Consider the following 22,403-nt stretch of genomic DNA (forward strand, 5'->3'; position numbering starts at 1 on the left):
GTTTGTTTTTTATTCCAATACACCTTTCTCATCATTTATCAACTATTTTAAATTATACAAACTTTCAATAGATTCAAACCTGCTATTGAACATTGTTTAGATTTTTTCTTATTTATACATAATTCATTTTCAAATATCAATGAAACAAAAAAAATATTCAATTTACAATTTATTTTTATTTCAAGAGAAACTAATAAAATATTCACATAATAATTAATATAAATAAATAAATACAAAAACATTTGGCAGATATATCACAAAAAAATCAGGTACTACATTATAAAAAAAATCAAAGAACTTAATAGTATTGAACTCCTACAACATCAGATCCATGGCGAAATTTTTGTGTGGAGAAAACTTGAATAACAATTTTTTACACCTAAACTCACTCAAAGAATGGTTTTACCAAGGTCTTAAAGGTTTACTGAACGTTGAGTTGCAACATTAGAATACGATGGGCTATGCTTCGAATATCAAATTTTCTTTTTGTATAATTATTTAATAAACAAAGTGAAAATTGAGAACCAATATTATGTATGAGACATTCTCTATAATTGGAATGTAGATGTTTGAAAACGCAAATGAAAATATCAAATAAATGACTCTTTGTATCTTCTAGATCCTGTATAATATTCTTTACGATCCTTTTCTGTATCCTCAATTATACATAACAATGTTGATTTCCTTTAATCAATTACCTACATTCATATGCAATGTTGGTTCCATCTGGTTCTTACTGGATAAATTAGATGATTATTTTGAACGAATATTAAAATATTTTATGTAGGTATAAATTTATTTGAATTAGTCTTTCTTCTCATGAAGAAGCTCTGAAAAAGAAAATTATGTTTTAAAGTATATTCCGAATTTGTTAAAAAGTCTTTTAGTATTTGACTCTTCCAATTTTTATTATTAAATATATGTTTTTTTAATACTTCATAATATGGTATGCAATTTTTTTATATTGTTAATTTCTTGATCTATTTTCTGAAAATTGAGATGTCTGTCCCACATAATCAGCTGCATATAAGATTAATTCTTTTATTTTTTAGTATTCTAGATTAATGATTAATTTTTTGATAATTCATTATTATCTTTCATGATTTAATTTCATATTTATTGCAATAATTTGATACCCATTGAGAAAAACATTATACATAAGGTAAGAAAAGGTGTTCTACGTTTTGATATTTGAGATCTGTTTTGTTTTTTAACTGAATATATTTTAATATTTGTTTATTCTTCTCTTGGTTATTTGAAAATATGGAATAATAATTTTCCCTAATGCAGTTTTTTAATAACCCTGCATCTGAATTTAGGATCCAATAATGACAAGAATTCAAGCTTAAATATCTTGAGAATCAAGTTAAAATAGCCTCAATGAACATCTGAAGACCCTAGATTTAGCAGATAGTACAGCGTGCAGATTCTGTTGCACGGAAGACGAAGCCTCCACCCACATTCTCTCGAAGTGTGAGACATTACAGAACACCAGAGCACTACACCTGTTAGCAATTAAATAGAAGACTCAGATCTCTGGCAACTCCAGTCATCCCACATTCTAGACTTTTTAAAAGAAAGGGGTTTGATGGATCAGCTGTAAACACTGGGTCCTCCAGTATTGCAGCAAGAAAGAGGCACACAATATAACACCCCAATATCTACATACATACAGATATGGTTTAGTTAAGTCTAGAATAATCGTATAAAGTAATATAGCTTAAGGCAGTTTTTTCGGCCCCATTAAAGAAATGCTAAAATAATATTAAAAAAAAAAAATTGGTATATCTAGTGTTCAAGAAAAAGTATATTGTGAACAAATAGATACAGAAATTCAAAGGAAATTTGGTCGTGTAGGAACTATAACTTTTTAATAATTACCTGAAAAATCCGCTATCGAGTAAAGTAAATGTTCATTGTCATAGATACTAACGGTGAATTTAATAGAATAAAAATTATTTAAAAATGATAGTCATGTTTGAAAGGGTAGTTAAAAATTGAAATCTCTAATTACTTAAAAATTCTCACTATAACTTCAATCATTCTGGATGCTTACTTTCTTATAACAATTGTATAAGTGATTCGTTAAATTTTTTTTTAAAATGGAAAAAAATTGATCAAACATACGTTTTTGTAAAGCAAATGAAGGAGAATTTGCACCTTCAATTAGGACCAAAAAATTATTGGTTGCTGAATTCAAAAGTTGCTGTGTCGCCTTGACTTGGCGATCGTTATATCATGAAAAAAGTCACCAAATGGTAATAGAACACACAGTGGGCGAAAATCCCAAAAAACTAGCCAAAACTAGAAAAATCGTGAAAATTGGTAGTCGGTTGTTTCCGGGGGGCTAATTACAATTAGGCAATGATCTTTTTTTTTAAGGAAAAAATTAAAAATTGATTATCGAGACATCATAAAATATTTGTTTTTAAAAGACAATACGTGTACACAAACGAAAGAATAGAAATGTACGAAAGAGAATCGATTTTTGAAAATCTCCATGGTTGACTTTAGCCCCAATAGATGTTTCGCCACTTTCCTTTCCAATTGATTTTCGTAAATTTTGTTGTTGTTTACCTTCCTCTTCGTCTTCGTCGGCATCTAAAATATTGGCGCAGCAACAGGAATACACTATAAATGAGAAGAACCCAAGAGGTAGTCCCAGTAAAACAGTTGTCAAAGCTGGATTACCTCTCCATCTTTCAGAAAGAGTAGTCCTTGACTTGAAATACGCTCTGTACAATCTTACAGCCAAATCATTGCCGCCATAAACCTATAAACAAATGCGATTCATGATATTCCATTTTCATATTCACAACTACACAATGAGCTTAGAGCAAATTATAGGTATATCTTGGGGTGGTTATCAAGGACGACGGTGACGAGGGAGAACATTTGGAAGCGAGGATGATGAGAAAGCAGTGAACGCGATAATAAGATCCCAAAAAGTCACCAGAAAGGTGAAGCTACATCTATACAAAACAATAATAAGACCAACAGTAAGCTACGAAGACAAATCTTGAATTCTTAATAAAGCAGAGGGAGAGAAGGGAAATAAAAATACTCAGAAAGATACTAGGAGGTAAAAAGAAGTGGGATTTATGGCTGAGGAGAATAAATAATGAAATCAGGAATCTATTTGGAGAAGCAGAACTAAGCAAAATAATAGGATCCAAAAGAATAGATTGGCTGGATTACATACAGAAAAAGCCAGATTTTAGAGCAAAAAAAAGGAGGAACAAGAACAAAAAGGTGGAGCAAAGAAAAGATGGTACATAGAGGTGATGGAAGATCTAAGAGAGAGAGTTAAATTCTGGAAAACGAAAGTAAAGAATAGAAAAGAGCAGAAGGGAATCACTTCCATGCTTTTCATAAACTATATTGAGATAAAATATACCTAAATAATACAGTTGAAGAAAAATTTATAGAAAATAGCGTAAGTAGACAGAGTGTTTTAAAAAAGGTGATCTAGTCTCTAGGATAGATAGAATACTGCGAAATAATTGGGGTTTGCTTAATATAAAAATTCCATATTGAAGATAAAGGATTTTGAAGACAAAACATTTGTACACTACGATTTTGCCTAAACTACTGGCAACATTGTAATAATAAAATATAGTAAACTCAACATCCAGTAAACAGAATCTAAATACAACTGAATGAATATGTTACTTACTGGTGCAGTCTGATTTAAAATCCTTTCCAAAAACAATTCTATAGCATCGGCTGTCATTTCAGTGGGATCATCTTCAGGAACATAGTGATGTAGAGTCGTCGAATTCAACACTAATAAATACGGCAGGGGAACTATTTGCATTGCTATATTATTAGCGAGATCGTGACTATTACTCCAACCAAATTGAAAATGATTGTGATATTTATATCGTTTCGTTCTAGCTAAAGACTCAACAGTATTTTTGAAATCAATCATTTCCTTTGGTATTTGTAACAATTTATTTTCTTCAACTATGACGAGTACAATATATTTTCGAGTGTGAAGAATTTCATTTATATTTGTTTCGGTTAATTTTGGAAACGTCTCAAAACGTTCTTCGTTTATCCACTTGTGCATGGAGGCGTTTATGTAATCAGCGTCCACTACATCGTTACCTTCTCCGACTAAAATTTATAGGAAGTATAAATACAAATAAAATATAAAGTTCACCTATGAAATGGAAATAATGTACAGTTACCATTAGATACTTTAGTAATTAGAAATAGTGATAGGCTAAATTTGATATATTTAGGAAAAACACCACTATGTGCAAGTAGATCCCAACTGATTCTTTTCATTGTATCTAACAAAAGATGGCCAGTCTCCATTTCCTGGTACATCATTCCATATTGTAATCTCTTCCTAATTTTTTTCCAAAATACTGAAGAGTTTAAATATTTACTTTTCTTGAAATTATACTGATGGACATTATATAGAAGCTATTTCATATTTTGCAATATATACATTCACAGAAGTAAGTTGTATTTGTTCAGTTTTAATGTATATATCTTCAAAATGTTTTATATTTCTGGTAGCTTTAGTAAAGAGTGTTTCTAAAATTAGATATATATCTATTTTTGATGTATCCATGTACATATGGAATTATTTATGCTGCAGAAGTACATTTAGCATTCCAAGTTATTATACTAATGTTTTGAGGGTCCATTTTCATGTCATGATGCAGCATTTTTATTGCAGCTTTCTAGCTTCTAGCCTCTTCATACATTGTTTACAATTGCATACTACTTTTTCTTGCTTATCAAGTCTAACTGTTGATACTAGTGTTGGTCTGTCTATTCCGGAGCAGAATTTCTTCCTTTGACTCTATTACTCCTAGTGTGTTGTGCTTTGTTTCCTTATGGTTGTTAATAATCTTTTTGCAGTTGTTGTTTAATATTGTCGGTGATGATGTTATTCCTTGCAATTAATGGAAATGGATGGTGCATTTTTTGGATTATATCAACATTTATTAACTTTAAAAATGAATATAAGAACATGATTTTGAAATATAGCTTGAATATATAAAAGAAAAAATAAAGGTGTTGGTTTCCTAAAATTATATTATTTCAAAAAAAAATAGATCCTCCATAAATTTATCTTACCAGAGTAGAAATAATGAGAGTTTTCTTTGTGGACAAATACTGCTGGTAGCTTGTGTATGTCAACATGATTCTTAGCAATTTCTTCACTAGCAGAATAATAAAAAGCATGAGCTTGAAATTTAGAAGCCAAGTTATAAAATGTATTCCACAAAAGCCCTTCTCTTTCACCAACGTACATGAAAAATAGCTGATTCATGTTTTTTATGTTTGTCAAACTTTCGGTGCGGGTTACTTGTTGCACTGGAGGTCCAGCTAATCTAATAGCAAAATTAATTATCTCTTCAGTTGCTTTTTCTCCTTCAAAAGTGAAATCTTCTTCAGGTTTAATGCTAAAAATATTATTATTATTATTAATTCCACATACTTGAGTCAAAATCATCAGCTGTTTCCAAATATTTCAATTACATCTCAATTAAGTCCTCTAAGAATAGTTAATTTCCACAAGTTTTTCCCCTTTCTAAGTAAAAATTAAATATATATAAAGATAGAACAAACTAAGCAAGTTCAAGTCTATCTTTTAGTCTAAGAAGATTCGAGGATTCAAACCTCAGATCTCCGTGTTAGAAATTAAGCACTTCGACAACCTTACCAACTATACAGTTACGGCTCGATACAAGTTTCGACAAGATGTGGGTATATAAGCAGCGAAGCCATTATATGAGGGTGATATAAATTAAATATAGTTTAAAAAAAATCGCTTTTAAAACACATCAAACTAAAAAGTTGAAGCTTAGAACAATAATGAATGAAAAATACTGGTAATATTGTGGCGCTTTTTTATTAAATAAGCCACTTGCTCTTGAGTTACAAACAAACAAACCCACATACAGGTAAAGCTAATATAAGCGTGTTATAAAATGGAAGTAATTGTGAGTGTTGGTGTAGTGGTAGTAAACATTCAGTTGCAGATACTCAATGATAAAAAGCTTACAGTTTAATGGTAGGATACATTGTGACGTCGAAAGCTCTTCCAACATTGGGAAATACTGAGCAGTCAACCTTTCCAACTCTAATGTGAGTATTTTTGAGTGCTTGTACAACATGAGCCCACACAGGATCAAGCCTTTTACAATGACCACACCAAGGTGTATAAAATTTAACCAACCAATAACCACCATCTTTTCTTATATCAATGAAATTATCTCCTAATTCTAATATCCATTTTGATGAAGGTGATACCAAAAGTACAAATTCTACAAAAAATGTAATATAATTAAATAAATCGCAAAAAATATTGCGATACTTGCCCGTTAGTAAAAAAAAATATATTAACACATTCATTTTAATTATTTGCAAGTATGTAGTTTATACAGTGTTCTAGTAAATTTTTAAAGTATTATTATTATATTTATGGAATTTCTGTCTAAAGTCTTCTTCTTTTTTATTTCTTTGTTCTATTTTCCTTTATATATATAGATATTTATCTGAAATTTGTTTACAATTATTTTCAAAATAAAATTCAAAAATAAATTTACTTTTATAACGATAATTGTATAAAAATCATGTTAACCTCCTTCTTATAATATGTAGCGACACAACAGTTGTCATATTCTAGTGGAATAACAAAGGTAGTAACTGGAAACGTAACCGAATAATGTGTGTTGACAATAACAAGAAGATATTTAAAATTATTAGTGTCAACGGAAATCAAAGTTTAACCGTCAACAGTGAAGAATTAATATATGTGTTGTTTCAGTATTGTTTTCAAATAATTGACTCGATAAAATGGAAAATCCATTATGGGAACGGATATTAATAGACTGGGTATATATTTACATTAATATAGAGACTTTTTCAAGTTTTATTCAAAATTTTGTTTATAGGTAAACTGTTTGAAACTTTCAAACCCCGTTAAAAAATTAGATGATCTTAGAGATGGTTTATTTTTCAATAATCTTTATAAAGTAATGTAAGTATTCTCCTAACCTCTTTTATGTGCTAGTAATGAAACGAATTTAAATATTTATATAACGTTTTTACCACCGATTTTATTTTTAAAGACACTAATTTGATTATGAAATGTCTAAAATTCAATTATTAATTCAATACTGTTGAAAGCATTCATTTTTTGAATGCGGTATTTGGAAAACATTTAAAACAATACATAATTATTCAGTAGTTATAAAAAAAGATATGTCTTCTTAATTAATTTTCATTAATTTTGCCTAAATTAAATAATAAAATTTAAACAAGAGCTCCAACATAGGATGGTTTAGATTCTACCATGTATTTATTTTAGTAAAAAATCGGCAAAAATCGATTCTGACATATTGACCTGTATCTTTGATACCTTGAGTGAACATTATACTGAATTTTTGATTCCTAATAAATCAGTGATACATCTAAATGATCTTCCAAAGGATGATCTATGTGCTATAACTTCACTTTTGATGCATTATACTTGTATCCATGACAGAAGGGAAGTATTCACTTCTCCCCTATGTTATAACCTTCAAGAAAACACTCAAATAAAAATAAAAAAATTTTTGGAGAGAATACAAGATTGTACAAAACTAAATAACGCCGATCTTGCCTCTATAATTCAGAATTGTGCGGATGATACCAGTTGTGCAAATTGGATTTCAAGCCCTGTAAACATTTCATGTGTAAGCCCACTACATGATGTCTTACAGACTCCAGTTAAAAACAGTAAAATTTTTGAAAGAGAAAAAGAAATTAATAGGTTAAAAGCTCAAATAGAGCTTTTTCAAGAAGAAAAAGAGAGTCTTGAAAAGTATTTAAAGAGTCAAATAGAAATGAGAAAGAAACTTGGTAAGTAGATATATTAATTTCCTTTATGCACCAATCATTTACATAAATTTTTTTTGTTTGACCAATATTTTTTAGATGGGTTAAAGAAATTTTTATGTTGTAGACTAAATACTTATCAGTTCACTTTTGTATCTGATTTGTTAACGAATAAAAATGCTTAGATAAATTGACTCTTTTTTAGAAAAACAACTGTCTCAAAAAACATTAGAAATATCAAATCTAAGAAGTGAAGTTCTCGAATTAGAGGACAGAACACCACCACATTATAGAGACAGAGATTTCAGGGAAATGCAAAAGATACTTAGGACTAAAGTTGATAGTTTGGAACAAATCTTGGAACAAAGTGACAAGGAGAATCTTGAACTTCGAGAAGAAAGGGACAAAGTGAAAGCGCAAGTTAGTTTTTACAGTTACATTGTTTGTTTTGCAACAATAATAAACTACTGATTGTATAACCAAACCTTACTAATTGGGCACTGATAAAATTGAATTGTTCAAAGAATTGAATCTACATTTATTTGTCATATAATTGTAATAAATTATACTGCATTTCATATATTTAAAATTCAATTTTAGGTAAAACAACTGGAAAGTCGTTGTGAAGTTTGGTTAGAAAAATTTATTGATGCAGAGAAGAACTTAGAATCCATGAGTGAAAATTACAAGGAACAGTTAATAAAAAATGAAAATCTACAGGCACATTGTTTGGAACTTGAAACTCTTCTTGAAGAACTAAGACCAAAGTCTAATAATGATAGTTATATAGAAGAAAGTTTTCAAAATTCATTTCGTGGGTCTAGAGGTTATGATATACAAAGTGAAGACCTTGCTAAGTCCGTTGTAGATGTTCAGTTAAAAGAGCTGCAAAAAGAAAATGATAAAATGAAAATAGATTTAAGGGAATTGAAAACAGCATTAATGGAAAAAAATTTGGTTGAGGAAGATTTAAAATGTGCTCTTTTGAAATTAGAAGAAACTAATGTTAAGATTAGTGATTTGGAGATTAATTGTAACAAAAAAACAAAGAAAATTGAAGAATTATCAATGTTGCAAAATGAAACTGAAAATCAAAAATTGCAATTGACAGAATACCTGACAGAATGTAACTCTATTAAAGATAAGTTATCAATTGATTTGAAAAACTTGAGGGAAAAATTGAAAAATGTAAATGATGCAAAAGCAGCACTGTCTGAAGAATTGATAGAAACAAAAAAAAATAGAGACAAATTTAATGAAATGATGATCGATTTAAAAGCAAAATTAGAAGAGGTCATGTCAGACAAATGTAAACTGTCTGATGACTTGAATATTTTGGTAGATAAAAACAAAAATCTAGAATTCACTTGTAATAACATACAAGCTGAAAATAATGAATTATTAGAAAATATAAGTATTAGAGAAGCTCTAAATAATGAGCTTAAAATCAAAATTGATCAATTGTCTGAAGAAATTAAAACACTGAATACAGTAAATGAAGAAATTCTTGAGAAGCTAAAGACCACTAATGATAAATTGTTGGTTTCTGAAAATTCATTAAAAACAGCATTGAAGGAAAAACATTTGGTTGAGGAAGATTTAAAATGTGCTCTTGTGAAATTAGAAGAAACTAATGATAAGAATAATGATTTGGAGATTAATTGTAACAAAAAAACGAAGAAAATTGAAGAATTATCAATGTTGCAAAATGAAACTGAAAATCAGAAATTGCAATTGACAGAATACCTGACAGAATGTAACTCTATTAAAGATAAGTTATCAATTGATTTGAAAAACTTGAAGGAAAAATTGAAAAATGTAAATGATGCAAATGCAGCACTGTCTGAAGAATTGATAGAAACAAGAAAAAATAGAGACAAATTTAATGAAATGATGATCGATTTAAAAGCAAAATTAGAAGAGGTCATGTCAGACAAATGTAAACTATCTGATGACTTGAATATTTTGGTAGATAAAAACAAAAATCTAGAATTCACATGTAATAACATACAAGCTGAAAATAATAAATTATTAGAAAATATAAGTATTAGAGAAGCTCTAAATAATGAGCTTAAAATCAAAATTGATCAATTGTCTGAAGAAATTAAAATACTGAATACAGTAAATGAAGAAATTCTTGAGAAGCTTAAGACCACTAATGATAAATTGTTGGATTCTGAAAATTCATTAAAAACAGCATTAATGGAAAAAAATTTGGTTGAGGAAGATTTAAAATGTGCTCTTTTGAAATTAGAAGAAACTACTGTTAAGATTAATGATTTGGAGATTAATTGTAACAAACAAACAAAGAAAATTGAAGAATTATCAATGTTGCAAAATGAAACTGAAAATCAGAAATTGCAATTGGCAGAATACCTGACAGAATGTAACTCTATTAAAGATAAATTGTCAATTGATTTAAACAAATTGAGGGAAACATTGAAAAATGTAAATGATGCAAATGCAGAGCTATCGGGAAAACTAATAGAAACTGAAAAGGATAGAGACAAATTTAATGAGATACAAATCGAGTTAAAAGCAAAATTAGATGAAGTCATCAAGGATAATTTAAATAAAGCAGTAGATTTGGAGAAGATTATGTCAGACAAATGTAAACTGTCTGATGACTTGATTATTTTGGTAGATAAAAACAAAAATCTAGAAGTCACATGTAATAACATACAAGCTGAAAATAATAAATTATTAGAAAATATAAGTATTAGAGAAGCTCTAAATAATGAGCTTAAAATCAAAATTGATCAATTGTCTGAAGAAATTAAAACACTGAATACAGTAAATGAAGAAATTCTTGAGAAGCTAAAGACCACTAATGATAAATTGTTGGTTTCTGAAAATTCATTAAAAACAGCATTGAAGGAAAAACATTTGGTTGAGGAAGATTTAAAATGTGCTCTTGTGAAATTAGAAGAAACTAATGATAAGAATAATGATTTGGAGATTAATTGTAACAAAAAAACGAAGAAAATTGAAGAATTATCAATGTTGCAAAATGAAACTGAAAATCAGAAATTGCAATTGACAGAATACCTGACAGAATGTAACTCTATTAAAGATAAGTTATCAATTGATTTGAAAAACTTGAAGGAAAAATTGAAAAATGTAAATGATGCAAATGCAGCACTGTCTGAAGAATTGATAGAAACAAGAAAAAATAGAGACAAATTTAATGAAATGATGATCGATTTAAAAGCAAAATTAGAAGAGGTCATGTCAGACAAATGTAAACTATCTGATGACTTGAATATTTTGGTAGATAAAAACAAAAATCTAGAATTCACATGTAATAACATACAAGCTGAAAATAATAAATTATTAGAAAATATAAGTATTAGAGAAGCTCTAAATAATGAGCTTAAAATCAAAATGGATCAATTGTCTGAAGAAATTAAAATACTGAATACAGTAAATGAAGAAATTCTTGAGAAGCTTAAGACCACTAATGATAAATTGTTGGATTCTGAAAATTCATTAAAAACAGCATTAATGGAAAAAAATTTGGTTGAGGAAGATTTAAAATGTGCTCTTTTGAAATTAGAAGAAACTACTGTTAAGATTAATGATTTGGAGATTAATTGTAACAAACAAACAAAGAAAATTGAAGAATTATCAATGTTGCAAAATGAAACTGAAAATCAGAAATTGCAATTGGCAGAATACCTGACAGAATGTAACTCTATTAAAGATAAATTGTCAATTGATTTAAACAAATTGAGGGAAAAATTGAAAAATGTAAATGATGCAAATGCAGCACTGTCTGAAGAATTGATAGAAACAAGAAAAAATAGAGACAAATTTAATGAAATGATGATCGATTTAAAAGCAAAATTAGAAGAGGTCATGTCAGACAAATGTAAACTATCTGATGACTTGATTATTTTGGTAGATAAAAACAAAAATCTAGAAGTCACATGTAATAACATACAAGCTGAAAATAATAAATTATTAGAAAATATAAGTATTAGAGAAGCTCTAAATAATGAGCTTAAAATCAAAATTGATCAATTGTCTGAAGAAATTAAAACACTGAATACAGTAAATGAAGAAATTCTTGAGAAGCTAAAGACCACTAATGATAAATTGTTGGTTTCTGAAAATTCATTAAAAACAGCATTGAAGGAAAAACATTTGGTTGAGGAAGATTTAAAATGTGCTCTTGTGAAATTAGAAGAAACTAATGATAAGAATAATGATTTGGAGATTAATTGTAACAAAAAAACGAAGAAAATTGAAGAATTATCAATGTTGCAAAATGAAACTGAAAATCAGAAATTGCAATTGACAGAATACCTGACAGAATGTAACTCTATTAAAGATAAGTTATCAATTGATTTGAAAAACTTGAAGGAAAAATTGAAAAATGTAAATGATGCAAATGCAGCACTGTCTGAAGAATTGATAGAAACAAGTAAAAATAGAGACAAATTTAATGAAATGATGATCGATTTAAAAGCAAAATTAGAAGAGGTCATGTCAGACAAATGTAAACTATCTGATGACTTGAATATTTTGGTAGATAAAAACAAAAATCTAGAATTCACTTATAATAACATACAAGCTGAAAATAATGAATTATTAGAAAATATAAGTATTAGAGAAGCTCTAAATAATGAGCTTAAAATCAAAATTGATCAATTGTCTGAAGAAATTAAAACACTGAATACAGTAAATGAAGAAATTCTTGAGAAGCTAAAGACCACTAATGATAAATTGTTGGTTTCTGAAAATTCATTAAAAACAGCATTAATGGAAAAAAATTTGGTTGAGGAAGATTTAAAATGTGCTCTTTTGAAATTAGAAGAAATTACTGTTAAGATTAATGATTTGGAGATTAATTGTAACAAAAAAACAAAGAAAATTGAAGAATTATCAATGTTGCAAAATGAAACTGAAAATCAGAAATTGCAATTGGCAGAATACCTCACAGAATGTAACTTTATTAAAGATAAATTGTCAATTGATTCAAACAAATTGAGGGAAACATTGAAAAATGTAAATGATGCAAATGCAGAGCTATCGGGAAAACTAATAGAAACTGAAAAGGATAGAGACAAATTTAATGAGATACAAATCGAGTTAAAAGCAAAATTAGATGAAGTCATCAAGGATAATTTAAATAAAGCAGTAGATTTGGAGAAGATTATGTCAGACAAATGTAAACTGTCTGATGACTTGATTATTTTGGTAGATAAAAACAAAAATCTAGAATTCACTTGTAATAACATACAAGCTGAAAATAATAAATTGATAGAAAATATAAGTATTAGAGAAGCTCTAAATAATGAGCTTAAAATCAAAATTGATCAATTGTCTGAAGAAATTAAAACACTGAATACAGTAAATGAAGAAATTCTTGAGAAGCTAAAGACCACTGATGATAAATTGTTGATTTCTGACAATTCATTGAAAACCGCGTTAAAAGAGAAAAATATTGCGTGTGAAGAATTAGATACTACTAAAATGGAATTTAATAAAATATCTAATGAGTATCAATTAAACAAAGAGAAAAATTTCAATGAAGTACAAAAATTAAAATTGGACATGGATAAACTCATTTTTGAAAAATCTAAATTAAAAGATTCCCTTGAAATGGTATTAGAAGAAAAAAAAATTATTTCTGATTTTCTGGATTTGAATAACAGTGAATTGCAAAAAGCTCTACAAGAAAAAGATGTGATTTTAGAAGCACTTGAACTCAGCAATAATGAGATGAGTATTGTGCAAGCAGAAAAAGAAACATTACTAAAAGAAATTGAAAAGTTATCACTGGTTAAAAATGAATTTTCGGAACAGTTAGACAAAGTTTCACAGGAAAATGTTGATATAACTGAAAAAAATAAAAATAATGCTAAACAAGTTGAAGACTTATCAGATAAAGTTAAACAGCTAACAGAAGAAAATACACACCTTTTAGGAAGATTTATGTCTATATCTACTGATTTAGAAGAAAAATATGCAACTATCGAATTTCTACAAGAATCCTGTAATACATTGAAACAAGAAGTGGAAGAAAAGTCAGATCTTTTAGAAAAAATGTCAGAAGAGCATAAAGACATTTTTGATATTGTTGATAGACTTTCACAAGAAAAAAATGAAATGAAAGATACTATAGACTCACTCTCTGAAGAAAAAATGCAACTAATTAAAAATGTGACTGATTTAATTGAGGAAAAGAATAAGCTTATTGACTGTTTAGATCTAACAGATAAAGAACTTCAAAAAGTCAAGAAAGATAGAGATGATTTATCAGATCGGTATAGTAAATTAATTAAGGAAAATGAGACTAATTTATTATTTGCACATCAAAGTGCTGTAGGAGTGAAAAATGATCTTTTGAAGAGGATAGAAATTGCCGAAGCAGAAAAGGAAATTATAAGAAAACAAATGGAACACGATACTAAAAATGTACAAGATTCTTATGTTTCGGTGGTACAAGCAAATTCTAAGTTGGAGTTAGATATTCTTAACTTACGAAAGAAATTAGAAGAAAAAAATCAGAAGATAAACGAGTTTGTTCAAATTAAAGAAGCATACGAAAAGTTATTGGAAGAAAATAATAGACTTTTGACTGATATTGACACAATAAAGTACAAGAGATCTAGAGATAGAGAAGAATTTGTGATATTACTGAAAAAAGAGCGAGAAGAAGGTATCACAAGAGAAAACAGAAAGGTCAAGGAAGTGATTTTCGAATATGAAAAAAAATTGGAAAAGATGAAAGAAAAAATGGTGAGTTTTATTTTGATATTATGAATTAATAAAATCAATCTATTTATGTTGTAATTCCACAATGCTTCAGTGTCTGATTTAATTCTTATATCTTATTTTTAATTGTTATATTTCGATTTTAAAATACATTCTATATTATAAGGTGTTGATCTATAAATTACCTTACACCTGAAAAGGTAGAAAGAAAATCCAGAGGAGGACCGCCACATATTTGAAATAAAACTTTCGTACTTATTTTATTTTATATAAATTTATAATAAAACTATTTTTTAATATAGTAAAATTAAGATTCATTAACAATGAAATCAGTACAGTTTTACACTTTCTGAATAATTGTTTATTTGTGTTATAGATAAAATTATATAGTGAAGAAGTCAGCAAGGAAATTATGAAAGTTAAAGCACAACAAAGTGAAAGTGTAAGTATTTAGTCAATCATTATTCCAGTTTCTTGTAGTATCTATGTCATACATTATATGCACATAGATTAAAGATGTATTTTTATGATAAACTTGTTTGGTACTTGAATTTTGGTTATTATTATTATTAATATGTTAGCACGAAATAAAAACGAACGACTGTTTCCATTAAAATATGTCAAGAAGACCACCAATAACAGTTTTTTCGTGTTTCTCAACAAATATGTATATATAATTGGTAGGGTTACGATTCACTTAGTCCTGAAACATCTGTTGTGGCCTCTCATCCACTCAGCTTAGTACAGATCCTCTAATAAATTTTAGGACATACGCCTATGTCAGGTTAGGTAAACCTTCCTACTCTATCCAATATGTCCCCAGTCATAAAGCCCTGAGTTTCTGAAGTGCCTTACATCCAGCAGGTATGTGAATATAGTAGAATCCCCGATCTCAAGTGTAAACCTTCGAATTGGAGCTTGTGCTCCTTACTAGCAGTCTCCAATAAGTTTGGTCTGCTGTACTGAAATTGGATTCAGGGCGGACTTTGGAGAAAACCACAGAACAGCCTGTTGACGAAGAGGCGCCGAATTTCCTCTCTCTCTTCTATTATTGGAGTTTTGCGGTGTTTCTTCCTGCATCACCTTTTCTCCTTTGATTTTCTGCTCGTCGCTTTCTTCCTTGCTTTTCCGACCTTGCTACTGATATTTGTATATTTGCAAAAAATCCTTTGAGCCATTCTTAACATATCCCTGATAGTTACTTTTTGAGGAAGACTAATATATTAGAAATCCTCTAAAACTCACATTTAGCAAATGTTGTAGTTTGCACACATTGAATGAGTTGTTAAGAAAAAATTCTAGAATTTGTCACAAATTCTAGATATTTTAAATTGGGGAGCAACAGATAATTTTCTTCTGCAGCAATAACGAATCATTTGCTATATTTTGACACATAAATAGGTTCCCTTCTTTGAGATATCTAATTTAATAATTTCGACTTCCTAGCTTATGTTCATAATCCATTATTGTTTGATCTTAGATAGTATCAAAATTTATTAAAAAAATATTATTGTAGAAGTTCATTGGGGAAATGAAAGAAGACATTAGAAAAGGGGTAATTAGAACACAACAAAAACCCCATATGTTAGAAAATCAACAAGATATGTTGAGATCCAAATCCATCTACACTTCCAGAGAGTCTTTAATGTCTTCAAAGATTAGTAATTCTAATCGAGGTAGTGTAACATCCCTAAGGTCGATAGGAAATATGGCTGAAAGTAAAGTGGACCATTCGCAAGCAGTTAAAAAGGTGAAAAGCACATCTGTATTACACAGTAACGACAATGCATGTGCAAGGAAATCAGCAACATTACCTCGAGCGATTACTCGGATTCAAGAAACTGTTACAGTGTCCAAAACAACTTCGACAAATGTACCAAATATTGAAATGGAAGATGAAGATGATGATTTTAATAATAAATATTTGACAGATTTGAAAGCTGGACGTTGCGTCATAGGTGAAAATGAAAAAGAATCGATTGGAAGGTTTTCTGAGTTGGCGTGGAGAAATTCGATGTTACCGCCACATTTGAAATCGTCATATCCAGCCGAAACACAATTCGTTAGCCCTTCCAAGTTCCGAGAAGATGATCTAAAGGTTAGTATGGAGCTTTTATTCATATTTACTTTTAGTTACTTGATCCTGAATTTGAGACAATAATCGAACTCCTTTTTCTACAGAAGTTCCCATTCTATCTTTTGGTCTTTTTTTTGTAAGTTAGTACTTCATATATGTTTCTTGATAATCTTTCTTCCATTCTTTTAACATGGCTTAACCATCTTAATTGTTCTCCGATTTTGTTTTGAATTTGTTTTAAATTTCCGTTAATCCTACTTTTGTAATCTCTTTGTTTTTTGTCTCGTTTATATCTTTAAAGATCTCTAAAATATTGTCTCCATCTTTCCATAATATCATCTGCGTTTGTTATTATATCTCTTTGTATTTTTTATGTTAATGAGTGAGCTCTTGATTACTCTTTTTCTGGTGTATTTAATTGCATCAAAAATACTTTTTTATTTCCCGATTAGGCGTTAATTACGAGTTTATATTGGAGCTTCAGTTTGCACCTACTTAAAAGAGATGTATACTTCTGATTTCAGTTAAATTTTTGATGTTATCACAAGTGAATAATTTTTCATTTTTACAATAATGGGAATTTAATTTATTGTATCAACTTTTCCATATAAATATAAATATGACTACAGCTTATACTAATTAATTGAAATTTTTAGGGGGGTAATATTGAATTAAATGATAGTCTCAGTAAATTACTTCCTGGTGAAAAACCTCGCCAAAAGAAAGATTTTGGTACAACTACTTACAAAAAACCAGGTCCACCGACACCGAGTAAAAACGGAGGGAGGTTGTCTCTTCAAGGAAATGAAGTTCAACCATTACCATTGAGAGAACAAAATGAAAGAACACCGAAAAAACTTACTCCTAGTAGAATTAGATCACTTTTTATGGGAAAGAGTAATATCAAGGATAATTCTGAGGTCTGTTGCTTTTTAGAAATAATTTTCTATTTTTACTCTCATCATGCACATATATACAGACAAATTTTTTATTGTTGCAAATGCTTATAAATCTGTTGATATTATATAAGCATACGATTTTCAAATACGAAACCCTGTATATTTATAGGAAGATAGAAAAAAATGAGTATCGAGCTGTCATTAAATTTTTAATAGTCTATACAAATGAAAAAGGAATTAGAACAGTGTATGGAGACTCTGTACTAGGGTAAAATTTTGGCAGCTGAATTCGAAATTTGCAATTTTTTCAAAATAGTTCATTTGGTTTATGAACAAACCAGGTCGCATCAGCTTGACAAACCATAAAAATATACATTTTTCTCCAAACAACAAAAAATTTTGACATTTTTGTACTATTTTCAGGTGCAAAAACCATCAATTCCCTTGCCGTACAAAAATTTGCTCGTTGCTTAGCAACACTTTTAATCCTAGAATTAAAAACTCTACGTTTAATCCTAAGACTAAAAGTAATTGCATTTGAGCTCTCTAATTTAAATTTGAAGAAAAAAACATTGTCTCTTACAAACTTAGTAAAACAAACTAATTGGGCAACTATATATAGGTATTTATTTGTTATTTATAGTGATATTGAATGTACAATTAGAACAATTATTGCCAAAATTCAAAGCACCACTGAAATTATCACTAACAATTTTCGAACAATTCAAAAGATTCTCATTAATGTTAGAACAACTCAAAATATTCTCCGTAACTATTGATGAAACAATCGAGGAAATATCTGAACAGGTACTTGTACCCTCTTTGACAGGTTGCAATATGTTTCTGGCAGTATTCTCTTTGTTTATGCTTGATTCTTCAATATATCCTTCTGCTACCGTATTCGATTTCCAAGCTCCATGTCTTTTAAGACAAGTGAGATCACCGCCACCATCAATAAGAAGTGTAGCAAATGTTCTTCTTAGCAGTATACTCCTTCCAATTTTATAACTTCAAAAATTTTGCAATTTCTTGCGCAATATTGCTCGTAAAAAAATATGCACTTTTAATCCTTATAATATAATATACTATTAATTATTAAAATCTTTAAAATAGAATTAATAGAAAAATGGATAATTGATAAATAAGACCTAAATAAAAATTTCTAATAATTGCTAAAATAAGAATTTATTATAAAATTTTGCAATTTTATTTATTTAATTGCATGTTATCTAAAAACATGATATGAAAGTTTAATAGAACGTTTCAGTTTATTATTAAAGTGGTAGCTGATCATTTTCATGTCCCTCATCATTGGAAAGAAAGATGTATTGATTGGTAGATATTATTGAAATTTTTACGAATTTTTCTTTCATTTCCCTTTTTACCCCATTTTTGAGAAAAATAATTTCAGATTCGTAATTAGCAACTTCAAAAACATCAAATAAAAATTATTTAAGCGATTAGTACTTCCGGGGTTACTACAAGGTCTATTTGGGGTGAGTCTAGCTCGCCTAGTAGGTAAACACGAGTTCAGACTCAGAAGTTTATAACGTGAGTTTATAAATGTGTATGGGTCCGAATAACGGGATCTGCTCTCGTAAATAAAATAATTATTATTTGATTGAATGATAATTAATATTTTATTTTATTTTAGAATCAACCAGTTACTCCAACGAAACGATTAAGCATTTTCCGAAAACAACGTTAAGTATTATTGGATTCCATACAATTTGTTTTATAGTTTTTTAATAAATAACTTATATAATTATCTTCTTGATCACATTTAATATTTTTAAAACCTAAAAAGTTCAATCCTCAACTTTCCCAGTTCGCTTCAGTTGTCTACAGTTATTTCCTCCTTCATTTGATACCGGATGTTCGGATAGTCTTTGATGGAGATGCCATCGTAGATGACCGTGTCCGGTCGTAAAGTTACCAGTCGTAAAAGGACCATTTATATCTGTTCATCCATTTCCGTAGAACAGACTACTCAGAGATATGATAAATATTCCATCGTTGTCCAAGAAACTGAGCACAACCTGGCAGCCATCACACACCAAGAAGAGAGCGAGAGAAGATTAGAGCACACAATTTCAGCCAATATGGCTTTTATAGAAACTATTGTTTCATTGGCGTCGACTAAGTATCGTCCTAACCTAGCAAATAATTCGGCTTAGAAGATGATAGCGTGTTTCGAAAGCGAGGAAAATTTATTTATTTTGGAATGTCTGCTCCGACTAAGCCATCTGTGTGCCAGGTGGCTCCATTATTGCAGTCTTAATTCCCCTCGCCCTCAGCTCTCTGTGAGTTATATCTGCCTCCAAGCCCAGTTGATTTATTTTTTTTTTCACGGAAGTTCATTGATTGATTGATTAATTAAGATGCAGATATATAAAAAATATTTGTGCTATTTGACCGTAGTCAAGCTGTCAAGGCTCATCATAAAATGGAGGGGCCAGGGTATCTACCTATCTACTTTATCAACCAAGTCTTCAAGTATGACATAAAGTCACTGCAGGGGTATCTCGAGACTTAAGCCTCTTGTGGAACATCATGTACAATGAGTTGCCGAAACTGTTAATGCTAGTTGAGGCGAGCATTTGTACATTTTGGTGATATGGTCTTCCAAGCAATCTGTGGCTGAGTGAGACTAGTAATAGAGTACAACTCATTATCAACAGAAAACAAGTGAAGATGTTGAAGCTATAAGTTGGAGAGTCCAGCATCACATTTCCACCGTTCATTGTATCTTCTTCTTGAGGACCAGCGTTGGTTATAAATTATATTTGAAATAAATATGAATGTTTCATCAAAAAAGAAAAATACAACTTTATTTCAATACAATACAAGAATTACAATTGAAAAATATAAAACATAAAATAAAAATATAATCAAACAATGAAATAAAGAACAAAGCAAATGTATTTGTAAGCACAACCAACATTTTTAATAAATATAAACGGCATACATTAATAAAGTAGGTTGACATATCGACTAAACTAAAGATATTAGCAACATTTAGCTCATTAGTAGCTATAGATAGTACGTTTATGAATATTTCATAAAGACTTTTTCACTGGCAAGAAAATATAAAAAGAGGATTGCCATTAAATAACTTAATGGAAACCAATTATATTCAAGATATTGTCGAGAAAATGGTTTATTAATTAATTATGTGTAATCGAGTCCATAAGTTTGTCTGATTACTAGCTAGCCACTGCAGTGAACAAAAATTTTATTTAAAAAATTAAAAATCAAATAACAAAATTGTTTCTTAATTACTTTGTTCTATATTTTTTTGTTACCTGTTATTGCATTACATGATCAGGTTTATTTTGTTTTGGTCAATAAGTTTGGAGAGGTATTACAACATATGTAATATTTATATACAATCTAATTTTGTTAGTTAAAAATATATATTTATATTTGTATTACATTTGCGAATTTCGCTTCTTACGAACAAATAAATCTCGTATTCGATGAGACATATTTTTCGAATCCGGAGAACTTAAAGGCCTCGATGAAGAATTGGATTGCCAATCTTGCCTTGATATAGAACTGGTGTTATCATAGCCATCTGAAAGAATTAATATATAAATAGGAGAAACGCAATATTATCAGTTTATTCTGAATAAATAAACTTGATAAAAAGTAATTTCATCATATTAGATTCCTGAAGTAAAATGCGAAACTTATTTAGAATTTTTACTGCTTTTCTGTCAACTAACATCGTTATTTTGTATTGCACGAATGTAACCCCGGCAGAGATACAACCTCTTGTATTAAAAACCATTAGGATCTGTTAATCATCTAGTTAAATGATACAAAGTGTCCCTTATTTTATTCTTCATTAACGTATCTCGGATTATTTAATTTTTGTCTTATATCAAAGTTACTGCGAAGAATCTTAAATTTACCTACAACTTCAATTTATCGTTTTATTCGCTAAGATTTTTTGTACACTGATCGCTCCCAATGAGAACCAACGTCATAGTTAAGCGATTCCAAGTGTCCCTTAGACCAAGTTTAATTAATTATTTATAGTTTCAATGTTTTAATACAAAGAATATGGTCAAACATCATTGGTTAGCTCGAAGATACATTACATTGAGAAATTATGAAGGGTTGAAAATTCTTACTAAGGTATCGGACGGAATTGACTACCTTTTATTTTTTAAAATATATGATCCTATTAATACGAGTTTGGAGATGGTATAAAATACGTGATACTGCATTCTGTTATTCTCCGTTGCAACGATTGACTTCCCGATATGTGCTACCAGCTGAGGAAGCTAGGATTTTACCCAATCACACGATATCCTTTACTAATCGTTAGAAAAACGCCCGTTCTAGTTTGATCATCCGGTATTAATACAAGCTAAAAAAATTTTCTAGTTTTTTCATAACTTCTGAAATCTAATATGCTGAATAGTTTTGAAAATTATATATACAGGGTGTCCCAGAAATTGCACGCCAGGCTGACACGGGAGGTAGATCGTCTTTAGATCTATCAAATAAAAGCAACATGACCTCAGTAAAAGTTTTTTAGTTTTCGAGATATTAACACTTTTAGGTTTTTTCAGAAAATCTCTACTTTTTGCCCTATTTTTGTCTGTTATGGGCATAAAAAACCTCTAATTTATAATTCTTTTTTTTCTGGGCTACCACTAATAGTTGGTTGAGACAACCTAGTATTCATTTTAATAAAAAGTAGCACGACATTAACAAAAAAAAACAACTCAATCTGACCTTTTGTTTCAAAGCGAAAACTTAACTAAAGTTTGGTTAGCGACTGTGGAAAAAAAATGTACCAGACTGAGTCAGAAAATGTTCTTAAAAACTAGCCTACTTAGTGCTCT

General features: G+C 29.3%; 3 protein-coding genes across 6 annotated transcripts in view; 1 reads left to right on the forward strand and 2 right to left on the reverse strand.

The window, feature by feature from the left end:
- Positions 1–156: 156 nt before the first annotated feature.
- Positions 157–6,516, reverse strand: LOC130900373 (protein disulfide-isomerase TMX3-like). The gene is made up of 6 exons (XM_057810924.1): positions 6,345–6,516; positions 6,029–6,290; positions 5,098–5,426; positions 3,677–4,119; positions 2,578–2,773; positions 157–830 (listed from the first exon to the last, which is right to left on the reverse strand). The coding sequence occupies exons 1-6, from the start codon at positions 6,376–6,378 to the stop codon at positions 805–807; spliced, it is 1,290 nt and encodes a 429-aa protein (XP_057666907.1). The 5' UTR covers positions 6,379–6,516; the 3' UTR covers positions 157–804.
- Positions 6,494–19,312, forward strand: LOC130900361 (uncharacterized). 2 transcript variants are annotated; one of them, XM_057810901.1, is made up of 9 exons: positions 6,494–6,861; positions 6,921–7,006; positions 7,337–7,869; positions 8,051–8,265; positions 8,446–14,592; positions 14,945–15,010; positions 16,085–16,666; positions 17,302–17,565; positions 19,199–19,312. In XM_057810901.1, exons 1-9 carry the CDS (start codon positions 6,823–6,825, stop codon positions 19,250–19,252), a joined length of 7,986 nt encoding a protein of 2,661 aa, XP_057666884.1. In that variant the 5' UTR covers positions 6,494–6,822; the 3' UTR covers positions 19,253–19,312. The 2 variants fall into 2 exon arrangements, with proteins under 2 accessions (XP_057666884.1, XP_057666883.1); XM_057810900.1 differs by having other exon boundaries at positions 17,302–19,312.
- A 1,036-nt stretch (positions 19,313–20,348) lies between these two features.
- Positions 20,349–22,403, reverse strand: part of LOC130902346 (spectrin beta chain, non-erythrocytic 1) — a 79,549-nt gene continuing 77,494 nt past the window's right edge. For all 3 annotated transcript variants that reach the window (XM_057814435.1, XM_057814434.1, XM_057814436.1), the window contains one exon: positions 20,349–21,121. In XM_057814435.1, the coding sequence (XP_057670418.1) occupies positions 20,976–21,121 (146 nt within the window). In that variant the 3' untranslated portion in view covers positions 20,349–20,975. The remainder of the gene's footprint in view (positions 21,122–22,403) is intronic.

This window comes from Diorhabda carinulata, chromosome X, assembly GCF_026250575.1.
Source record: "Diorhabda carinulata isolate Delta chromosome X, icDioCari1.1, whole genome shotgun sequence".
Taxonomy (NCBI): Eukaryota; Metazoa; Arthropoda; class Insecta; order Coleoptera; family Chrysomelidae; genus Diorhabda; species Diorhabda carinulata.